Raw genomic sequence first — 17240 nt, 5'->3', positions numbered from 1 at the left:
CATAATCAGTAACTTGCTAAATGTGGTATCACCTTTAGCAGCAATAACTTGTTTTCTGTGTGACTTTATCAGTCACTCAAATTATTTTGGAAGAATTCTGGCCCACTCTTATTCATTTGCATTGCACAGCTGTCCTAAGGGTTTTGAGACAGAACTTCAGTCGGGTTCAGGTCTGAACTTTGGACCATTACAACACCTTGATTGTTTTCTTATTGCATGAGCCAACATCTAGCTGTCAGACAAATGGCCTCCAAAATACTTTGGTATGCAGAGGAGTACATAGTCGACTCATTTTCTGTAATGTGTCCAGGTGTCCAGTGGCTCCAAAACAAACCTATATCATCACCCCTCTACCACCATGTTTGACAGTTATGGTATGAGGCGTTTTTCCTGATATGCTGTGTTTTGTTTTCATTGTGCATGGTGAAATATCTCCACTTTGTTCCAGAAGTCTTGTGGTTTGTTCAGGTGCAGATAAGCCGTGCTGGCAGTTATTTCTGGTAAGAGGAGGGTTTCTCCTTCCTTTCCAAACAAGCCATTCTTGCTGTTTTCTATTTGTACAATCATGAACTTTAACGTGTAACTTAAGGGTGAATTTGCTGGCAGCTGTCTTGAATGTTTTCAACTTGTGAATAATCTCTCAGTACAATGAAGGACTGCATTTGATTACCGGCACCTGCCTGTTACTTACCCTCTTTATGGAAGCGGTAAGGATGTACTTGGTTTTTCATTTTCATTTTCAGATGTCTGTAAATTAAACGTCAGATACCTCAAAAACTATGATATAATTTATAACCTTAAAAACACAAAATATTAAAAGTCGAATTATAATAAGAAGGTAAATGAATGTAAAGTATCCACAGGGAGACTTTTCCCAGTACTAACCGCATCGCCTCCTCTCTGTACGCGCAACTGCGTAGCGGGCAGTCACGTGACCGTGTCAGCGGCTCCGCTCCGTGCACATTGTCTCTCGTCATCTTGGCGCACCACCCTGGTTTGGGCAGGGAAACCTACCTACTCTCATCACCGCAATCTCAAAAAGGAGGGCGATAGTATCAAACGATGGGGAACAGGGACGATGAATACGACTTCTTGTTTAAAGGTAAGCGGAACCGCTGCCGCTTCTGGACGGGTTCAGCGTCAGTTAGCATGCTAGCTGCGGTACCGCCGGGTAGAAAATCAGCTGGTGGTGGCTGCTAACTGTAGCTAACCCGAGATCCCCCCCCCCTTTTTTTTTTTTTTTTTTACATTTTATTTTATTATTATTATTTTATTTTACAATTGAAGCGTCGCTTCCTCTAATTAAACCCATATTTGCCGTTACTTTAGGTGCGGTGCTGTTTCTTTTGTACCGAGGTTTACAGCTAGCAGTTTGGGCTTTTCTAGAAAGTAGGGCGTGTGGCGCTGCAAGCTAGTGGCTAGTCAGACGGATGGTGCCATTACTTCTGCATTAATTAAACTTTACTGGCATGGGAGAGAAGTTTTCCTTTGTGGTGGCCACACGTAGACGTCTGCTATTTAAGCAGGGGCTCCAGCAATGGTCTGCTTTCTTTAGACTGCCTCCTAAAGTCAGATGAAATGATTAAGAAAACAGGATTCCTCTTTGTGCCCCCCAACACAAAAAACAAAAAAACAAAACAAAACTGGAGCCTGAGGGAGGAAACTCGCTCCCAGTGAAAGCAAAGAGGAGGAAACTCCTGTAGAGCCTTGTTTTGCTCCCAGGTATTTTCCAAACATCAAAAGCCAGCATATTTTCATACCAAACAAATACCAAGCCCTGATCATATGATCCATTTACTCCTAGGATTACAGTTATGTTGATTAGGTTTCATTGTCAGAATGGGACCACAATAAGTGGCATCCTTATTTCCTCCCTTGTGATACTAACCTGAGATGAAACACTATGAATGGCCAAGTAGCTATCTCTTAAAAATATCAAATCAAAGTAAGGCGGTCTAGAGAAGCCGTTGAATACTGATTGTAAGATACTGATGACTTGTTACGACACAGCAATAAGAGGCCTTGAGAAACTGATGAGTCAGATTTCCCATAGAGCAGGATATTGGCAACTTCTTCCAGCCTCATTCCCAAAAGGGCAAAGTCTGATAGCTAGAGATAGAAAGCAACAGTTCAGCACTTTCAGCATGGCTGTAAATTCTGTGGTAAAATCTGTAATGCTTCAGCTGAAAATGAGTCTGTTTAAATTAAGTGTAAAAACAAAGTAGAAATCCAGTCACTGCTCACAGACTCGCCTATGGGACACTATTAAAAGTACAAGTTCCTTGAGTGCTTTTCATTTAAAGTCTAAATATAATTTTTGTATTGTTTCTAGTTGTACTAATCGGAGACTCTGGAGTAGGGAAAAGTAACCTGCTGTCCCGTTTCACAAGAAATGAGTTCAACCTGGAGAGCAAGAGCACCATCGGGGTGGAGTTCGCCACCCGAAGCATTCAGGTGGACGGCAAAACGATAAAGGCTCAGATCTGGGACACAGCTGGGCAGGAGCGCTACAGAGCCATCACCTCAGCGTGAGTGTTTTCAGTTTGTCTGAACTAGCTTACGCGATCGTGCTGTATTGACAGTATTTTAATCGTTCCGTTGGTGCTGGTTCACTTAGGTATTATCGCGGTGCGGTCGGAGCTCTCCTAGTCTACGATATCGCAAAGCACCTGACATATGAGAACGTTGAACGTTGGTTGAAGGAGCTGAGGGACCACGCTGATAACAACATTGTCATAATGCTTGTTGGAAACAAGAGCGACCTCCGACACCTCAGGGCCGTGCCCACCGATGAGGCCCGAGCATTCGCAGGTAAATCGCACTGAGACACAATTATGCCAAACAGTCTGCGCTCGGTGTGATTTTGTGCATATCTCAAGTGTCGAATGTCTCTTCTCGTATTAGAAAAGAACACACTCTCGTTTATTGAGACGTCAGCATTGGACTCCACAAATGTAGAGGAGGCATTCAAGAACATTTTAACAGGTAGGAATGCACACAGAATTTTTATTTTGAAATCTGATAAAAGGCATCTACCAAAATCATAACACTGGTAGTGACCAGTTCATGTAATTTCATCAAATGTTTCAGTATAGATTTTGTCACTGTGAAATGATTTTTGATGTCCCCAACGTCCGTTATTAGTTGAATATGTTGACGATAAACAAGTATGGGTAACTACATTAACTATTGTTAAAATAAGTCACGTTATGCTCAATATTTTGACCTCGATTTTTAAGGTTAGTAAGTTTGTTTCAATCTTAGTGAAGGATTTTTTTTAAAACTTGAATGTTCCAGTCATTGTATGTGCAGTATTATACATGTCAACATCTGTATGATGACATGTAGATGCACTTTATATTATAGCTTCCCAGTGTGCTTTTTTTTCTGAAAAATTGATTATTTGACTGCTGTAAATGTAGTGAATTAATGTTAAGCCACTAACACTGACCTATGAATCATTGAAGCATAAAAAAGCCACCCAACTCAAGCCAATGGTAGTGTTTTGCATCAACAAGGTGATTCTCAATGAGCTTTATCTGAAAACTTGGCGTAGCTTTGCACGCTGTGCAGCATATCCTTAAAACAACATGGGAAACTGGACAAATGAAGGACAAAATAAGAAGTTGCACGTCTGTCAGTATCTTAAAGTCATGGCTATCAAGAAGCTATTCGTAAGGGGGAATAAATAGAGAGAAAAGGCTGGTGTTTGCCAAGTTACACAAGAATGGGACTGAAAAATAATGCCAACAGGTCTGATGGAGTGATTAATCCAAATTTGAAAATTTTTGGTTCAGAAAAGAACGGTTCGATTTTGAATGAGCCAAATCTGAGCAACGGCTTCATTTGTCAGTGATCCCAAACACACTGTCAATCCAGTAAAGGCATACCTGAGAAGAAAAACGCATAAACAGAACACTGTAAGGCAAGGACTGGCCTCCTGAGAGCCCAGACGTCAACATTGTTGAAGGAGTGTGGGATCATCTTGTCAGGGAATGGGGGAAAAAAGGCATCCATTATCTAAAGAAAAGCTTTTAATGTTCTCCAGGAAGCCTGGAGAACTATTCCTGAAGACTGTGCTGTCAGTTTCCTTGTAAAATGTAAAGAAATGATGGCAAATCAAGACTTTTTTCTGACAGTAATGTATGTTAGTTGCATGCCAAATAGAAGCAGGAAAAAATACATTACATTTATATAACTACTGTACGCACTTTAACATGTATTAATTCTGGGGATTTAGGCATGGGTTGTTATTAATGTTTATTTAAATTTGGTACATTTTAAATGCACTCATATTTAGATTAGTTTGATCAGTAAATGTAACTTACATGCTACTGTTAAATATTTTTTTATTTAATAACACATTTAGCGTTCTTTACACCCCCTGGTTAAAAATAGAGGACTGAGAGAGAAACAAACCCCACCTCAGGGTGACAAACTAGTGTATTCCTTGGGCTGATCCCTGGATAAATGGGAGGGTTACATCAGGAAGGGCATCTGGCATAAAAATCTGTGCCAGATCAAAACATGTGGCGACTCCTCTGGGAAATGCACGAGCAGCTGATAGTACCTTTTTATATTTAATCTGCACAGCCAGTTAAATAAATAAGAACATTAAAATTTAAATGATGAACATTGCAAAAGTGTAATTTTTTTTCTTCTTCTATATTTCGCAAATTTGTCTGCAGAAATCTATCGCATCGTGTCACAGAAGCAGATAGCAGACAGATCTGCACACGACGAGTCTCCAGGCAACAATGTCGTAGATATAAGTGTCCCGCCAACCACTGACGGGCAGAAGGGCAACAAACTCCAGTGCTGCCAGAGCCTGTGACGCTCTGTCCAATGACACTCATCCTCTCCTCCACATTCACCTCCACATCACATCACCTGTGCACTTTTTCCCCCCGTAGCTCTGCTCACGGCCAACTCCCTCACCACTTTAGCCTCTTTTCTTTTTTTTTAACCTTTACTTTTGTTTTATAAAGTACTTTTGAAGTCACTTGTGCTCTTCTTTTCTGCCATGAAAGAAACATTTCAGAAGCCTTTATGTCACTCAGTCAGTCTGCGTGAAGGTTCCTGTTATCCAGGAGCAAGGCAGTCTTTGCTGTCTTACTGAAGCCTGTGAAGTTGTTTGAACTGAAACGCTGTCCTCTAAAGGGAGGTTGTGAGATACATTTCAATGGTTACCACTAGATGGTGCTGTGTAAATAAACTACAGTTACTCCAACCAGGTGAAGCAGTATTGTGCTATTTGACAGTGTGGCTCTTACATCCTTCTTACATCATGCCAAAAAATATCCTCATTATGTATTTATTGAAGAAGATTTGGCTGAAGTCGTTTTACTTTCAGTTTAAGAACTGTGTAAATTTACAATAAAATCCTTGACTGAAGCAGTTTGTTAAATGGATATTTAACATACTCTGACTTGTTTGGTTTTCGTTTGTTTGTGTTTTTTGTTTTTGTTTTTTTCTCATCAGAAATGTATTGAACTGCGTGGACAATTTTAAACTATTCCACACAAAAACATAAACTGAAATATTGTCATTTTAATTCTAGCTCTGAAGTCACTTAGATAACTATTTTACATGTGTAAGTGTAAGGTAGGTGAAAAACATTAAAATGTTCAATGGACTGGTACTTACAGTGCTTTTCCTCTCTGACTTCTTTACTTCCTGCTTTTAATCACTTTTTAGCTGGCACACTCTGACATCTTTCCAGTAATTGGGATCTCAGTATCTGACCAAAGTAGCCTAATAAGCAGATGACCCGCTCAACCTCCTGAGCTCATAACTGCTTACATGTTATTGTCTCATTCTACTAAACTCTACTAATGTAAATATTTAAAACTTTGAATTACGCCTTTTTGAAGTTAGAAAACTGGGTTTTCTAATCTGAAAATACAGCTGCTAGTACAGAAATTTAAGTCGAATCAAGTCTTAGATCATAAATTTGATTACTATGTCTTATTCTTGGACCCTGATAGAGTATAATTCAGTTTATATTGCCAAATAGCATCAGCAGGGTGCTTTATATTATAAGGCCCTACAATCAGACAACCCCCTCTTTGAGCAAGCACTTGGCGACAGTGGGAAGGAAAAACTCCACTTTAACAGGAAGACACATTCAGTAGAGCTAAGCTCAGTAAGGGGAGGTCATCCACCACAACTGTTTCGGGTTGAGGGCAACAAAATAAAAGACACATTGTGGAAGAGAGCAAGAAATTAATGATTAAATGCAGAGTGGTGTATAAAGATATAGTGAAAAGGTGAGTGAAGAAGAAGCACTCCGTGTGAAACCCCCTAGCAGCCTAGCGTAGTTACGGGGGGTTCAGGGTCACCTGATCCAGGCTTCGCTATAAGCTTCAAAAAGGAAAGTTTTAAGCCTAATCTTAAAAGTAGAGAGTGTGTCTGTCTCCAGAATCCAAACTGGAAGCTGGTTCCACAGAACAGGGGCTTGAAAACTGAAGGCTCTGCCTCCCATTCCACTTTTAAATACTCTAGAAACCACAAGTAAACCAGCAGTCTGAGAGCAAAGTGCTCTTTTGGAGTGATATGGTACCATGAGGGCCTGATTAAAGTGAGTTGAAGGATTGCATATTTGATTCTGGATTTAACAGGGAGCTAATGACGAGAAGGCAGTGTGGGAAAAACATGCTCTCTCTGTCTTACCCCTGTCAGCTCGCTTGCTGCAGCATTCTGAATCAACTAAATGGGCTTTTCCTTATCTATTTATACAATGGATCCATCTATACATATACTTTTTCCTTCTGACTGGCTACCGCTTGCAAACAAAAGACCTGAATAGCAGGTAGGTCGGCTCCTCTGTTCAGAGCCAGCTTTGTGCACTTGATGACTACATTAGGGGTATCATCAATACATGCAAAAAACTGCTTGGCTTACAGAAATTACTTGTACATTCACCGAGGGTTTTTTTTTTTTAGCTTGAAACTGGTCATCTTTAGTATGAGCATCCACCAGTGCAACACTGTAAATACACTTACTGGGCACTGGGTAGGAACCTTTACCTTCAAAACTGCTTTCATTCTTCCTGCCTTAGATTCAACAAGTTATTGCAGTTCTTCCTCAGAGATTTGTGGCCATACATCCATATCTCCTGTTCCACCACATCCTAAAGGTGCTCTATTGGATTGAGATGTGGTGACTATATATCCCATTCGAGTGTAGTGAACTTATTGTTTGAGATGATCTAAAGTGTTGGACGCAGGCATTAGAAGATTGGTATGCCGGTGATAAGCATGAAGATCATCAGCGGTGGGTTGTTGTAGGAAAATCTTCACCACCACCAGTCATCTGATCTGTCAGCACAAGGCAGGATGAATCCATGCTTTCATGCTGTTTGTGCCAAATTTTCACCCTGCCACTCATGCGTCACAGCAGAAGTGGAGCCTTATCGGACCAGGCAACGTTTTTCTAATCTTCTATTGTCCCATTTTGGTGAACCCATGTGAATTGTAGCATCAGTTTCCTGTTTTCAGTTGCCAGGCGTGCCACCTGGTGTGGTCTTCTGCTGATGTAGCCCAGCTTCAAGGTTGCCGTGCCTTCCACTATCCTCTTCTGCATACCTCGGTTGTAGGGAGTGTTTGAGTTACAGTTTCCTTCCTATCAGCTCAGAGCAGTCTGGTCATTCTCCTCTGACCTCTGGCATCAACAAAACATTTTCACCCAGAGAACTGCTGCTCACTGGATATTTTCTCATTTTCATGCCATTCTTTCTTTGGGAAAACCCCAGTACATCAGCACTCAGACCAGCCTGTCTGGCGCCAACAACTACATCATACTCAGAGTCACCTAAATCTAATTTCTTCCACGTTTTGATGTTCATCAGCAGTTATCACCATGTCTAAATGCATAAAGTTTATGACATGTGACTGACAGCGCGTATATGACAGGATATAAAGAAGCCCCCTTTTAAATGCAGATAAACACAAATATTTTAAAAATACATTGCCATTTTTTACCTGAGTATATCCTCTGTAGCTCTTTTGTATCTGGTCACCATCTAAATCATTTTTCTTGGAGCAGCACACCAAGATTTACATCTCTAGAATGCAACTGAGAGCAAGACAGGCAAGTAGGAAAGCAGAAGAAACAGCTTTTAACATTGCTTTGACTCCTAATAATAACCTGTGAAAAACAGTTTTCCTTCCTGGAGAGCAGACCCTCTTCACAAAAACAGCATATTTTGAACTTGTGTTACTCTAAGCTGCTTATGCCGCATGCAGCGGACAGGAAGCAGATACTGAGCGAGTCTCCACGGATACCATAGAAGGACTTGACATTAGCGGTTTGTTTTTTTTTCCATTAGGATTAGCAAGCTCACTGAGCTGAGTTTCAAAACAGACTTAATGACATGTCTTCGTCACTGCGCTAGAAGGACTTGTAAACATCCATTATAACTACACTATATAACATATATGACAATTCCTTACCAACACTACACAAGTGCAGACAAACTATCACTGACAAATAATCACATAATTTATGATTATGTTTTATTTGCTTTGCAAACATTTCTTGGCTGATTGCAGGTACCAGTACATTGATGAAGACATCCCTTCACCCCACAGCACACCATAAACATTGCAGTATTTAACAATATTAAAAAAAATACTGAGGAATAGCAACATAAATTGCAGATGAAACAAAAAAAACAAACAACATGCCCAGTTCACAAATGTGTTATAACGCAACATTATTAACATTTGCGTGTTCATTTGTGTAAGTAACAACAAAGAAATCAAATAAAAATCCCTTTCTATATTTGCTTTCCCGACTCAAATTTGTCTTAAACGTGTCATGACACTTTTAGGACAAACATTTTAGACTCTCTTTTTATGTTTCTCTAAAAACACTGTCAGAAATTCTTAGTAGCCAAAAAGGAGAAGTGTTGCATAGTTTGATGCAACTCTGCAGAGACTCCCAATACCGGAAATAAGTTTGCATTGCATCAAAAAATCAGTTATTTCTTGCACTACATCGTACAAACAGATCCCAGTACTTTCTCGGGTAAACACACGGATGACCAAATTAATCATAAGCCCGTAAGGCAGACGAGCGCACCGCAGTACTGCAGGGTGTAATCCTTTGTTCTTAAAAACACAAACAAATATTTATCTGGGGCAGAACGCGGATCAAACGAGCAGGAGTGAAATGTACCAAAGGGAACTGGTAATGTAAACAAGGAAATGACTCGTTACTGGTAATGCAGCACTGTGAGAAAAGGGAGGAAAACACAAGCATATGTCAACATTCCTCCTGAAAACAGACATCTTTACATGACTAACGCTTCACCACCTACTTAACTGGTAACCTCATTTCGGGTTTACCACATTTATGTAGCATTAACAAAGGACAGGAGGGGAAAATGTACGATGCTTACTGGAAACTAATAATTTCACTGATATGATTTGTCTGCTGAATGTTACCACAAGCCCTTTCTAAAAACACATTTTGCTCTGATAAATTTTACATCACCACACACCACATCATGTTAATAAATTACTATTCGAGCCTGACTGATTTAAAGGTAAATATTTAAATAATTAACCAAGAATGATCGATTTTGCCCATTTACTAAATGCAGAAGCATTCGTTAAATGGAACTAAATCAAAAGGCATCGCACAGTTTGATCACCATGATGGCGTCATGCATCACCAATTCCTTTCTTGGAATTATAATCAAAAATCCACCAAACAGGTCGTCGTCAGGTTAGTTTTAAACTTATATCGCTTTAAACACCCCCTTTAAGGGGAGGAATTCTTTTAATTGCAACCCATTAAAAGACAAATCTATAAATAAAAATGATTAAAGTATTTCAGACCAATACTAAGCTGAATTGGCTTCGTTAGATCCACTGAATTCAATTATTTTTTTAGTAGTACATGTAATGTTGGGAGGGTTTTTTTTAATCTACAAGCTTGTCTCCCTGTGGACAGCCTACAGCATGCGTTAAAAAGCAATTAGACATCTCCCTGTAACCTAAATTAAGCATAGAGAAGAAACAATGTTCCACGTTACAAAAACTGGACCATCATATGACCCGGAAATCTGAATACCAGGCACACGCTGTAGTTTGTAATCAACTTCAGCTAACTCCCAACTCTACCAACACAGCCAGTCCCAGGCGAATCTGGTCAGCAGGAATTCGCTGACCGTTGTGATCATGAAAAAAAAAAAAAAGACACATGAAAATGTGAAAAATAAAACGCCAAAAATGAATAACAAGCAACACCGATAACGCTTTAGTACACTGCCCCAGCCACCACAACAATACTCGTGATGGAGTTTCTATCCATCTATATAAATATAAATACCTACTTGTTACATATTGATAGTACAAGAACCTCTATGAGGACACTGTTAAACCCTACTTCAGTAGGAATAGGAAAGTCATTCGTTCTTAAGTGGTTTAAAAAAATGATTTTAGAATACAGTAAGAGTAAAAAAAAATATTAACAGTGCTGCTTGCATGCATAACTGTGCACGTTGGTAGAACTGTCTTCGTGTACTGCGAAAACCTCGATGTCCACAGTGTTTTATTGCACAAGTCTCCGCTTTACGAATGTTATGCAGCCGCCTGGTCTCGGAGGAGATGATGTAAAAGCTGTGAGTTAAAAGATTCCACTCCGATGACATATCCAGATGTGGCTATGAAATAAAAATTAAAGATCAAAGCTTTTTATCTTCACACTACAGACTAATATGTGATTATACAATGAGATCCTCAGTGGGCAGAGAAGAGAAGCCCCAAGTAGGTAAGTGCGTGCCCACGTAACACACGATTAAAAGGCGTATGTAGCAGTTGCTTTTATCATCGCAATACACAACGAGTAGACGTGCTATACCTGACCATCGATGCAATCATTCAATTTCACAGTCCTCTTTAACAAGTTTACTCGATCCATCTTGTTTCATGCTGTCAGTTTTAGCCAGTCATGTTGTCACATCTGTGATGATGAGACAGCTCGGCTCCATTTCTGCATGCTTCCACCACCTTCACCGTTCCTCAGTGCCTTTGCATAAACTTGGTCAACACCTGACACGAGGACAGGCAGATTCCTTTAAAATGTGCTACTTCCTGCACCCATGTGAGGATTACAAAACGCTATGTGAAAAAATATGAGCCCATGGTGCAAAAAAAAAAAAAAAAAAAGCGATACACACAAAAAAAAATCCCCACAGGTGTTTCTTCAAAGTCAAAACTGTGGGCAGGATGCATCGGGAATCAGCCCTCATACGTAAAAGATGTAATAATCACCGACTATCTCCGTTTGGTCTCATACGATGCTCTCACTGGCCGATTTTTTCATCAGTTTATTAGAGAGCAAGGAATGCTGGGAAGAGTTCGACTCCTTGGCTTCGGGAATGAGCAGACGTACTTTCTGGTTTGTTCTCCTCCACTCAGAGTACAGCTGACAGTGGTAGCGGAATGATACCTGAAGAAAACCGAAGTGCAGCATTATACATCAACTTTTCCGAGTGAAAATGTCTGCTTTACAGTAATAATGGATGGGAATTTTTTTTGTTTTGTTTACCAAAGTCCAAAGGACGTAGATGGTGAAGAGGGCAATGGTGAGGGCAATGAGGCCCACAGCCTGCAGCCAGCTCCTCAGCTGAAGATGATCCTGAGCGCCCCTCAGGCAAAGCCAGCCAGAAATAGCTGCTAGAGGAGTGATAAACAGGAAGCACACCATGTCACAGAACAGTGTTCTCTTCTCATTACGGGGGCCGGGATCTCGCAGCCACTGTGGGGTAAGACGTAGGAGGGAAGAAAAACAGAAAGAAGTCAGACTGTGGCAGAAACCAGGTAAAAAGAAAAAAGCTATCAAAGAGAAAAGACATTCTGCATTAACAAAGAAGCAAGCAAGCAAGCAGAGAGATGTAAAACAAGAAAAAGACGGATAAAAAGCACCATCACACTTTCATACACACACACTCATTCACAACCAGCAGCCCAACCACGATGACTAAAAAAGATGAGAAGAAGGATTGTTGCAGACGAGGCAAAGGGCATTGACCTTTGTTACCTCTGTGAGGGGCCTCGGTCGGCGCTCGATGCTGAACTCTGTGTGGCAAAGCTCACAATAGCTGGTGTTGGAGGACGACAGCCACTTCTCTAAGCAGCTCTTGTGCACTGTACCCAAAGTGCCTGTGCAGTCACATGGAGACAGGAGACCCTCGCTGCTGCCTCCTTCGTGGCAAATACGGCAAATGGGACCATCACTGAGATAAAAAATATACAGAGATTTTTATAAATGGCAGGCATTGTCTGCATGAAACTCAGCAAAAATGTTTTACCATTCTATCCCAAAGACAATAATGATAATATTCACTGGGTGTGTAGTGAAGAAATGTAAAAAAAAAAAAAACAAGCTAAATGGAGAAGCGTGTTGTCTGAAATAGTGTTAATACAAGGCATAATCACAAGTTTAGCAACTTCTTTCATTAAAAGAAAAATATATATATATTTCTTATCTCTGGAGAAGCTGCCATCACAATACAATCCCATTCAAAGTCTACCTGTGGAACATCTTACAGCAATAACAGTAATATTCTTAAAGTACCTTTGTGCACTCATTGGTTTGAGCACAGAGGACAGCAACCGTCCATCTATGGCTGTGACCTGGGTGACGTAGAGCGCCTGGCACCCGTCACCGCCCGCTTCCTCCACGCTCTTCCACAGGCCTGTGTTGCTGGCACAGTCACACAGAGAGCCGGGGAGGTGGCAGCACCCGCCGGTCGTCATTGTTACAGGTTCCATTCGCTGGCAGCACGGATGGACTGGAGGGTGTGAAGGGTTGGAGGTGAGGGGAGGCTGGGGGAGTGCCAGGCACAAACTGCTCCTGTTTTTCTCTAGTGGCTCTGCAGAGAAACAGACACACACAGACAATGCATTATAGTTTTTAAAAAATGTCTGTGGTGGAGAGATAGCAAGTAATTTTACTCCAACTTAATATACTAGAGAAACCCAGTTTTACTCTGCAAATGCTCAAACGAAATAAATGGATCAAGGAGACAAGTTTGAGTGATGTTTTAAGTAAGTTTTTTTTGTGTGCTACAGTGTGCACTTGTCCATTAATGTACTTTAGAGTCCAGATTAGGCTTGTCGGAGGGAAGTTCTGGGTTTGGAGAAGGAACTTATGGAAATCAGCTACAGTACAATGCCTGCACTATCATGATGACTCATTTTATGTTTGCTAAATTATGCTTACAGTCCATCTGTTTTTATTGACCTTCATGTTCATGTTCATGACTAGCAAACAACATGGTATTACAGTTTTGCAATAACCCAACTCACCACTTCCCTCTTAAATGTTTCTAGCACTGTCAGGGAAGTCGGTAACTGGGTTACTAACCAGATAACTGATCAAACAGATACTGACATATAGCATTTTTTTATATATAAAAATGTGATAGTAGACCAGAGTTTGTTCGTCATTTGGCTCACTGCAGTACTGTGACAGAGTTACTTAAATGTCTGTAGTCTGTTTCACAAATGATTAATTTCCTTCCACGTGGGAACGGCTAAAATTATCCAGAAAAGACGTTCCGTCTCTTAGAAGAAAGCTGTCCGTTTGGAGGTGGGCCAGTTTGCCCAAAAGCAGCTGCTAATCCATTATAAAACCAGGTGTGAGGTCAGTGACAGTAAGTGTGATGTGCAGCAGCCTGATAAACAGCTGTCTTAACCCAGATAACCCTTAACAACATTTTTTCTTGCTGTCTCAAAAATGTATCCTATTCTGTACAAATGAATTAGAACACAATAAGCAAAATTTAAATACACTGATTACAACCAATAAAATAAGAAACAATAATTTCAAAGTAGCATGTCTGATATATATGGAACTTTAATGGGGATTTGGGGGGAATATTCAGTGAAAATACTTATCATCTTACTTTTAAAGAACTACTGAGCTACTAGTCTATTGTTTATGTGGGTTAACACTGGGCTAGTGTTGATAATAAAACTTCTGTAGCACTGTACATACCCTTGGTAAACTACAGCATTTATATGCAAACCCTGTATACTCTTCCATGTCCAACACTTGTTTTTCTAGAGGAGATTTGACATGACAGCCAGTGCAGAAATGTTCTGTGTCTGTTTATGAGATTTTGCTGTTCAATCAAACAAGAATTTAGACAACATCTGGCAATGAATGCTGTTTCTAACCCTCGCAACTGAGAAAAGATGATTCAACTTAAGTCAAGCATCTCACTGTTTAAATAGAAGTTAGACAACAAAGCCCTTTTATGATTATTTATAGCTCGTTTTAGTTGAGTCACACTCTTATGCACATTGATTTGTTAAATCCTGAATTAACAGAGCCAGATGATGAACAGCTTTGTGAACCCGAAGAGCATGTTTTCCCTATTGCTGCTTGGTGTTATTGTTTATGCATACGGAGATTGGGAGGGGGTACGTCAGGGGTGATTAAGAGGTACAATCCCTGACCTAAATAAACAAAGAGGTAACCCCAAATTAAGGCAACCGCTGACTCTATTAAGCTATTGTCTTCCGAGTCTTTTAAATATCAGCTGTGTGTATGGATTCGTCAGCTGGGGAACATCAATGCAGGGATTTTGTCAAGATCAAACAAAAATTACACATTTGAATTAATGATTAATGTTGGGTTTCTTACAATGATAAGCCCTCATACATTAATATGCAGTTAGCTTTCGAACTGGGGCATTTTCCTTCACTGTGGCTCTGTTACAGGAACTAACCGCTGCAGACAGATGTGGGAATTTGAACCAGACTATTGTCTGGATCAGAGTTGTATTATGATACTGTACATCTGCGCGGCAACTCAAATTAGCTGTGTGTATCTCTGCTGTTCTTTACACACGAATAACTACTATGCAACTTCGTCACAGTGAAAATGTCGTTATAAAGAAGCATTTTCTAATCAGTTTCACTTTCACGGCAGCTGTGTTGTTTGCTAGCTGTCAGCGAAGTGCTAGCCGTCCGCTTGGTGGAAAAAAAGCAACAAATAAAAGATAACAGCTACTCACCCGTGACTTCTTCTTCTTCTCTTTCTTCTTGGTGATGTTTTAGTCCTGTTGTCCGAAAAAGCTCGCATTTCCTTCTCTATTCATGTTTAATAACTATGTATGAGTGAACAGCACAGGCGGCTAACGATGAAGGCTGCTGAGTGTAGGGCTACACCAGCTAGCAGTTCTCAACAGATAACAGTCAGGCCAGGCTTCCGCTTTCCCTGGGCTTTAAATACTACCCAGAGGGTCATCATCATCATCAGCTGCCTGCGTCTGCGGTGAAGAAACAGGGCGTCTCAGAGCACAAACAAATCCCGAAGACGGCTATAAATGTGGCCGCAAACAGCAGCGTGCCAAAGGGAGGGGCCCCAACAGGAAACATGACAGGCTCAATGAGACCGGAACACTTCACAATTCAACACAATTCAAAACCATTAACCCACACTGTTTAACACATCTGCATTTTTAAGTCAGTTTTTATTCCACTTTAAGTTTTGTTTCGCTTCAGTCAGTGACATAGTGGCTTTCCTCTGTTTAGTTTATAACAGTTTAAACGGCCTCATTTATGTTTGAACTTTAGCTGTGAGCAGAATGTGAAAAAACATCCAGTGTGACTTCTCTCTCTCTCTAAACATCTATGTACTGTGTTGAAGAGATCTGTACTAAAGTTGGGCCTGGCTATACTTCAGTGTAATACCAGTTTGTACCACGAGATGGTGCAGCGAGAAAATGTAACCTTAAACGTGCAAATAATTAAATCACATCATTTATGATACTGTGCAAAAATCTCGATTCGCCCTTCATTTCTTTGTGTTTGCTTCCATAAAGTCAAATTGAAAACTGTTAAAGTGATCTCGAGCAACTCATTTTTCCTTTTCTCTGCTAGCACCCATTTTCAGCGGAGTGTTTTTTGCTAGGTGAACTGCTTACAACTGACCTATGTAACTTTCACGCATATAAAAAATGCTGTAAACTCAAGGGATGAACCAGTGTCATGTCTATAGGTAACATGACAACTTAGCAAAGAAATAAGTTTATGTTGAGACACGTTGTTACTAAGAGCCTATTTAAAGCTCTTCGTAACAACTAAGATTCTATTTTAATCTACAAAAACTCCCAAAGATACCAATTTGACAGATAAAAAAAATAGTATTTATGCACCAAGAAGATGATCCTCAAAGCTCTATTAGCCAAAACATTAGCACATCTCAGTACTGTACGTACTGAACCTTGAACTTTTGGAGGAAACTGGACAAGTGGAGAACAGAAAAATGTCACAAAGGTAATGGATGTATGCACTTAGAAAAACAGTGTCAGATTTTGATAGACTGTGGCCTGTAGAACTATGTCTGAAGACTACTTAAAGAAACTACAAGAAAGCTTGCCTCAGAGCTCACACTGTGTTGAAGAACGAAGGTGACCAATTAATGACTCTGAAGCTCATTGGAAGTTTTCTTTCTTTAGCCTAGTATTTTCATTTAAAATATATTTTTCCCAGCTAAAATTACATACATCCCACCAAATTGCATAGTGATTCAACACATATTGTGGTCTATAATAGCCACAACTATTAATAGACTATGGTTACATATGTTAGTTTAAAGACAAAGTCATTAACCCAAGCAGGTGTAGAACAAATTCATGATCATAGTATCTGTTTGAATCAATGACTGTATAATAGAGGTGCAATGGTCAAGTGAGTCACCTCATTTAAAATCCAACAGAGCAGCTTTTCAGCTACTGAAGAAAAACCTGAAACCTTCTTTTACACCAGTAACACCCTCAGATGCACCTGAAAACCCTAGGTGCTTTTCAAAAAGTTGACCTATGTACTTGAGGTCAAGGTCATTGAGATTCCAATTTGTCCGAGATTTTTATCAGATGTACTCATAGGATGAATTTGAAAACCTTATGTCATCTCGCTCTTGAGTTATAATGCTCACAAACCTTGTTGTCAAGGCCACCTGCTTTCTCATAGTAGTGTACTCTCAGAATTGGCACTTCTTGTTTTAAATGTGCTTTGTAGACAGAAAAGCCTGCCCTGAATGTGCACTGAGATGTTACATGTAGTGATGTGACGTTCTGTATCGAGGCTTCGAAGCGTGTGTCGAGTAATTGAGGGGACGTTTCCCCGAAGCGCGTATCGAGGCTTGCTTCATTTATGGGAGGAGCTGAAAATGATGACGTCCGAAGCCTCGCTGCCCGGCTGTACCACGTGACT

The 17240-nt window shown here is 40.3% G+C and overlaps 2 protein-coding genes across 3 annotated transcripts; one reads left to right on the top strand and one right to left on the bottom strand.

Annotated features, from left to right (window-relative positions):
- Nucleotides 1-903: 903 nt before the first annotated feature.
- LOC146490840 (ras-related protein Rab-11B) lies at nucleotides 904-10239 on the top strand. The gene is made up of 5 exons (XM_085152056.1): nucleotides 904-1102; nucleotides 2333-2528; nucleotides 2618-2811; nucleotides 2905-2985; nucleotides 4689-10239. The coding sequence occupies exons 1-5, from the start codon at nucleotides 1063-1065 to the stop codon at nucleotides 4832-4834; spliced, it is 657 nt and encodes a 218-aa protein (XP_085008182.1). The 5' UTR covers nucleotides 904-1062; the 3' UTR covers nucleotides 4835-10239.
- marchf2 (membrane-associated ring finger (C3HC4) 2) lies at nucleotides 4951-17108 on the bottom strand. 2 transcript variants are annotated; one of them, XM_085152053.1, is made up of 5 exons: nucleotides 15038-17108; nucleotides 12589-12886; nucleotides 12043-12247; nucleotides 11560-11769; nucleotides 4951-11460 (listed from the first exon to the last, which is right to left on the bottom strand). In XM_085152053.1, exons 2-5 carry the CDS (start codon nucleotides 12783-12785, stop codon nucleotides 11302-11304), a joined length of 771 nt encoding a protein of 256 aa, XP_085008179.1. In that variant the 5' UTR covers nucleotides 12786-12886; nucleotides 15038-17108; the 3' UTR covers nucleotides 4951-11301. The 2 variants fall into 2 exon arrangements, with proteins under 2 accessions (XP_085008179.1, XP_085008180.1); XM_085152054.1 differs by having other exon boundaries at nucleotides 12052-12247; nucleotides 15038-17107.
- Nucleotides 17109-17240: the final 132 nt, after the last annotated feature.

The sequence above is a fragment of the Neolamprologus multifasciatus genome, chromosome 23 (assembly GCF_963576455.1).
Source record: "Neolamprologus multifasciatus chromosome 23, fNeoMul1.2, whole genome shotgun sequence".
Lineage (NCBI taxonomy): Eukaryota > Metazoa > Chordata > Actinopteri > Cichliformes > Cichlidae > Neolamprologus > Neolamprologus multifasciatus.
The sequence above is the reverse complement of the archived record's forward strand: the minus strand, read 5'-3'. Positions and strand labels throughout refer to the sequence as shown.

Excerpts from the sequence above, each read along its gene's own strand:
- LOC146490840 (XM_085152056.1), top strand. The coding sequence starts at position 1,063 with ATGGGGAACAGGGACGATGAATACGACTTCTTGTTTAAAG. Across the intron at positions 1,103-2,332 it reads ATACGACTTCTTGTTTAAAG|TTGTACTAATCGGAGACTCT; the intron begins GTAAGCGGAACC and ends TATTGTTTCTAG. Across the intron at positions 2,986-4,688 it reads ATTCAAGAACATTTTAACAG|AAATCTATCGCATCGTGTCA; the intron begins GTAGGAATGCAC and ends ATTTGTCTGCAG.
- marchf2 (XM_085152053.1), bottom strand. The coding sequence starts at position 12,785 with ATGGAACCTGTAACAATGACGACCGGCGGGTGCTGCCACCTCCCCGGC. Across the intron at positions 11,770-12,042 it reads CCCTCACAGAGGTAACAAAG|TGGCTGCGAGATCCCGGCCC; the intron begins GTCAATGCCCTT and ends CTTACCCCACAG. Across the intron at positions 11,461-11,559 it reads TCTACGTCCTTTGGACTTTG|GTATCATTCCGCTACCACTG; the intron begins GTAAACAAAACA and ends GGTTTTCTTCAG.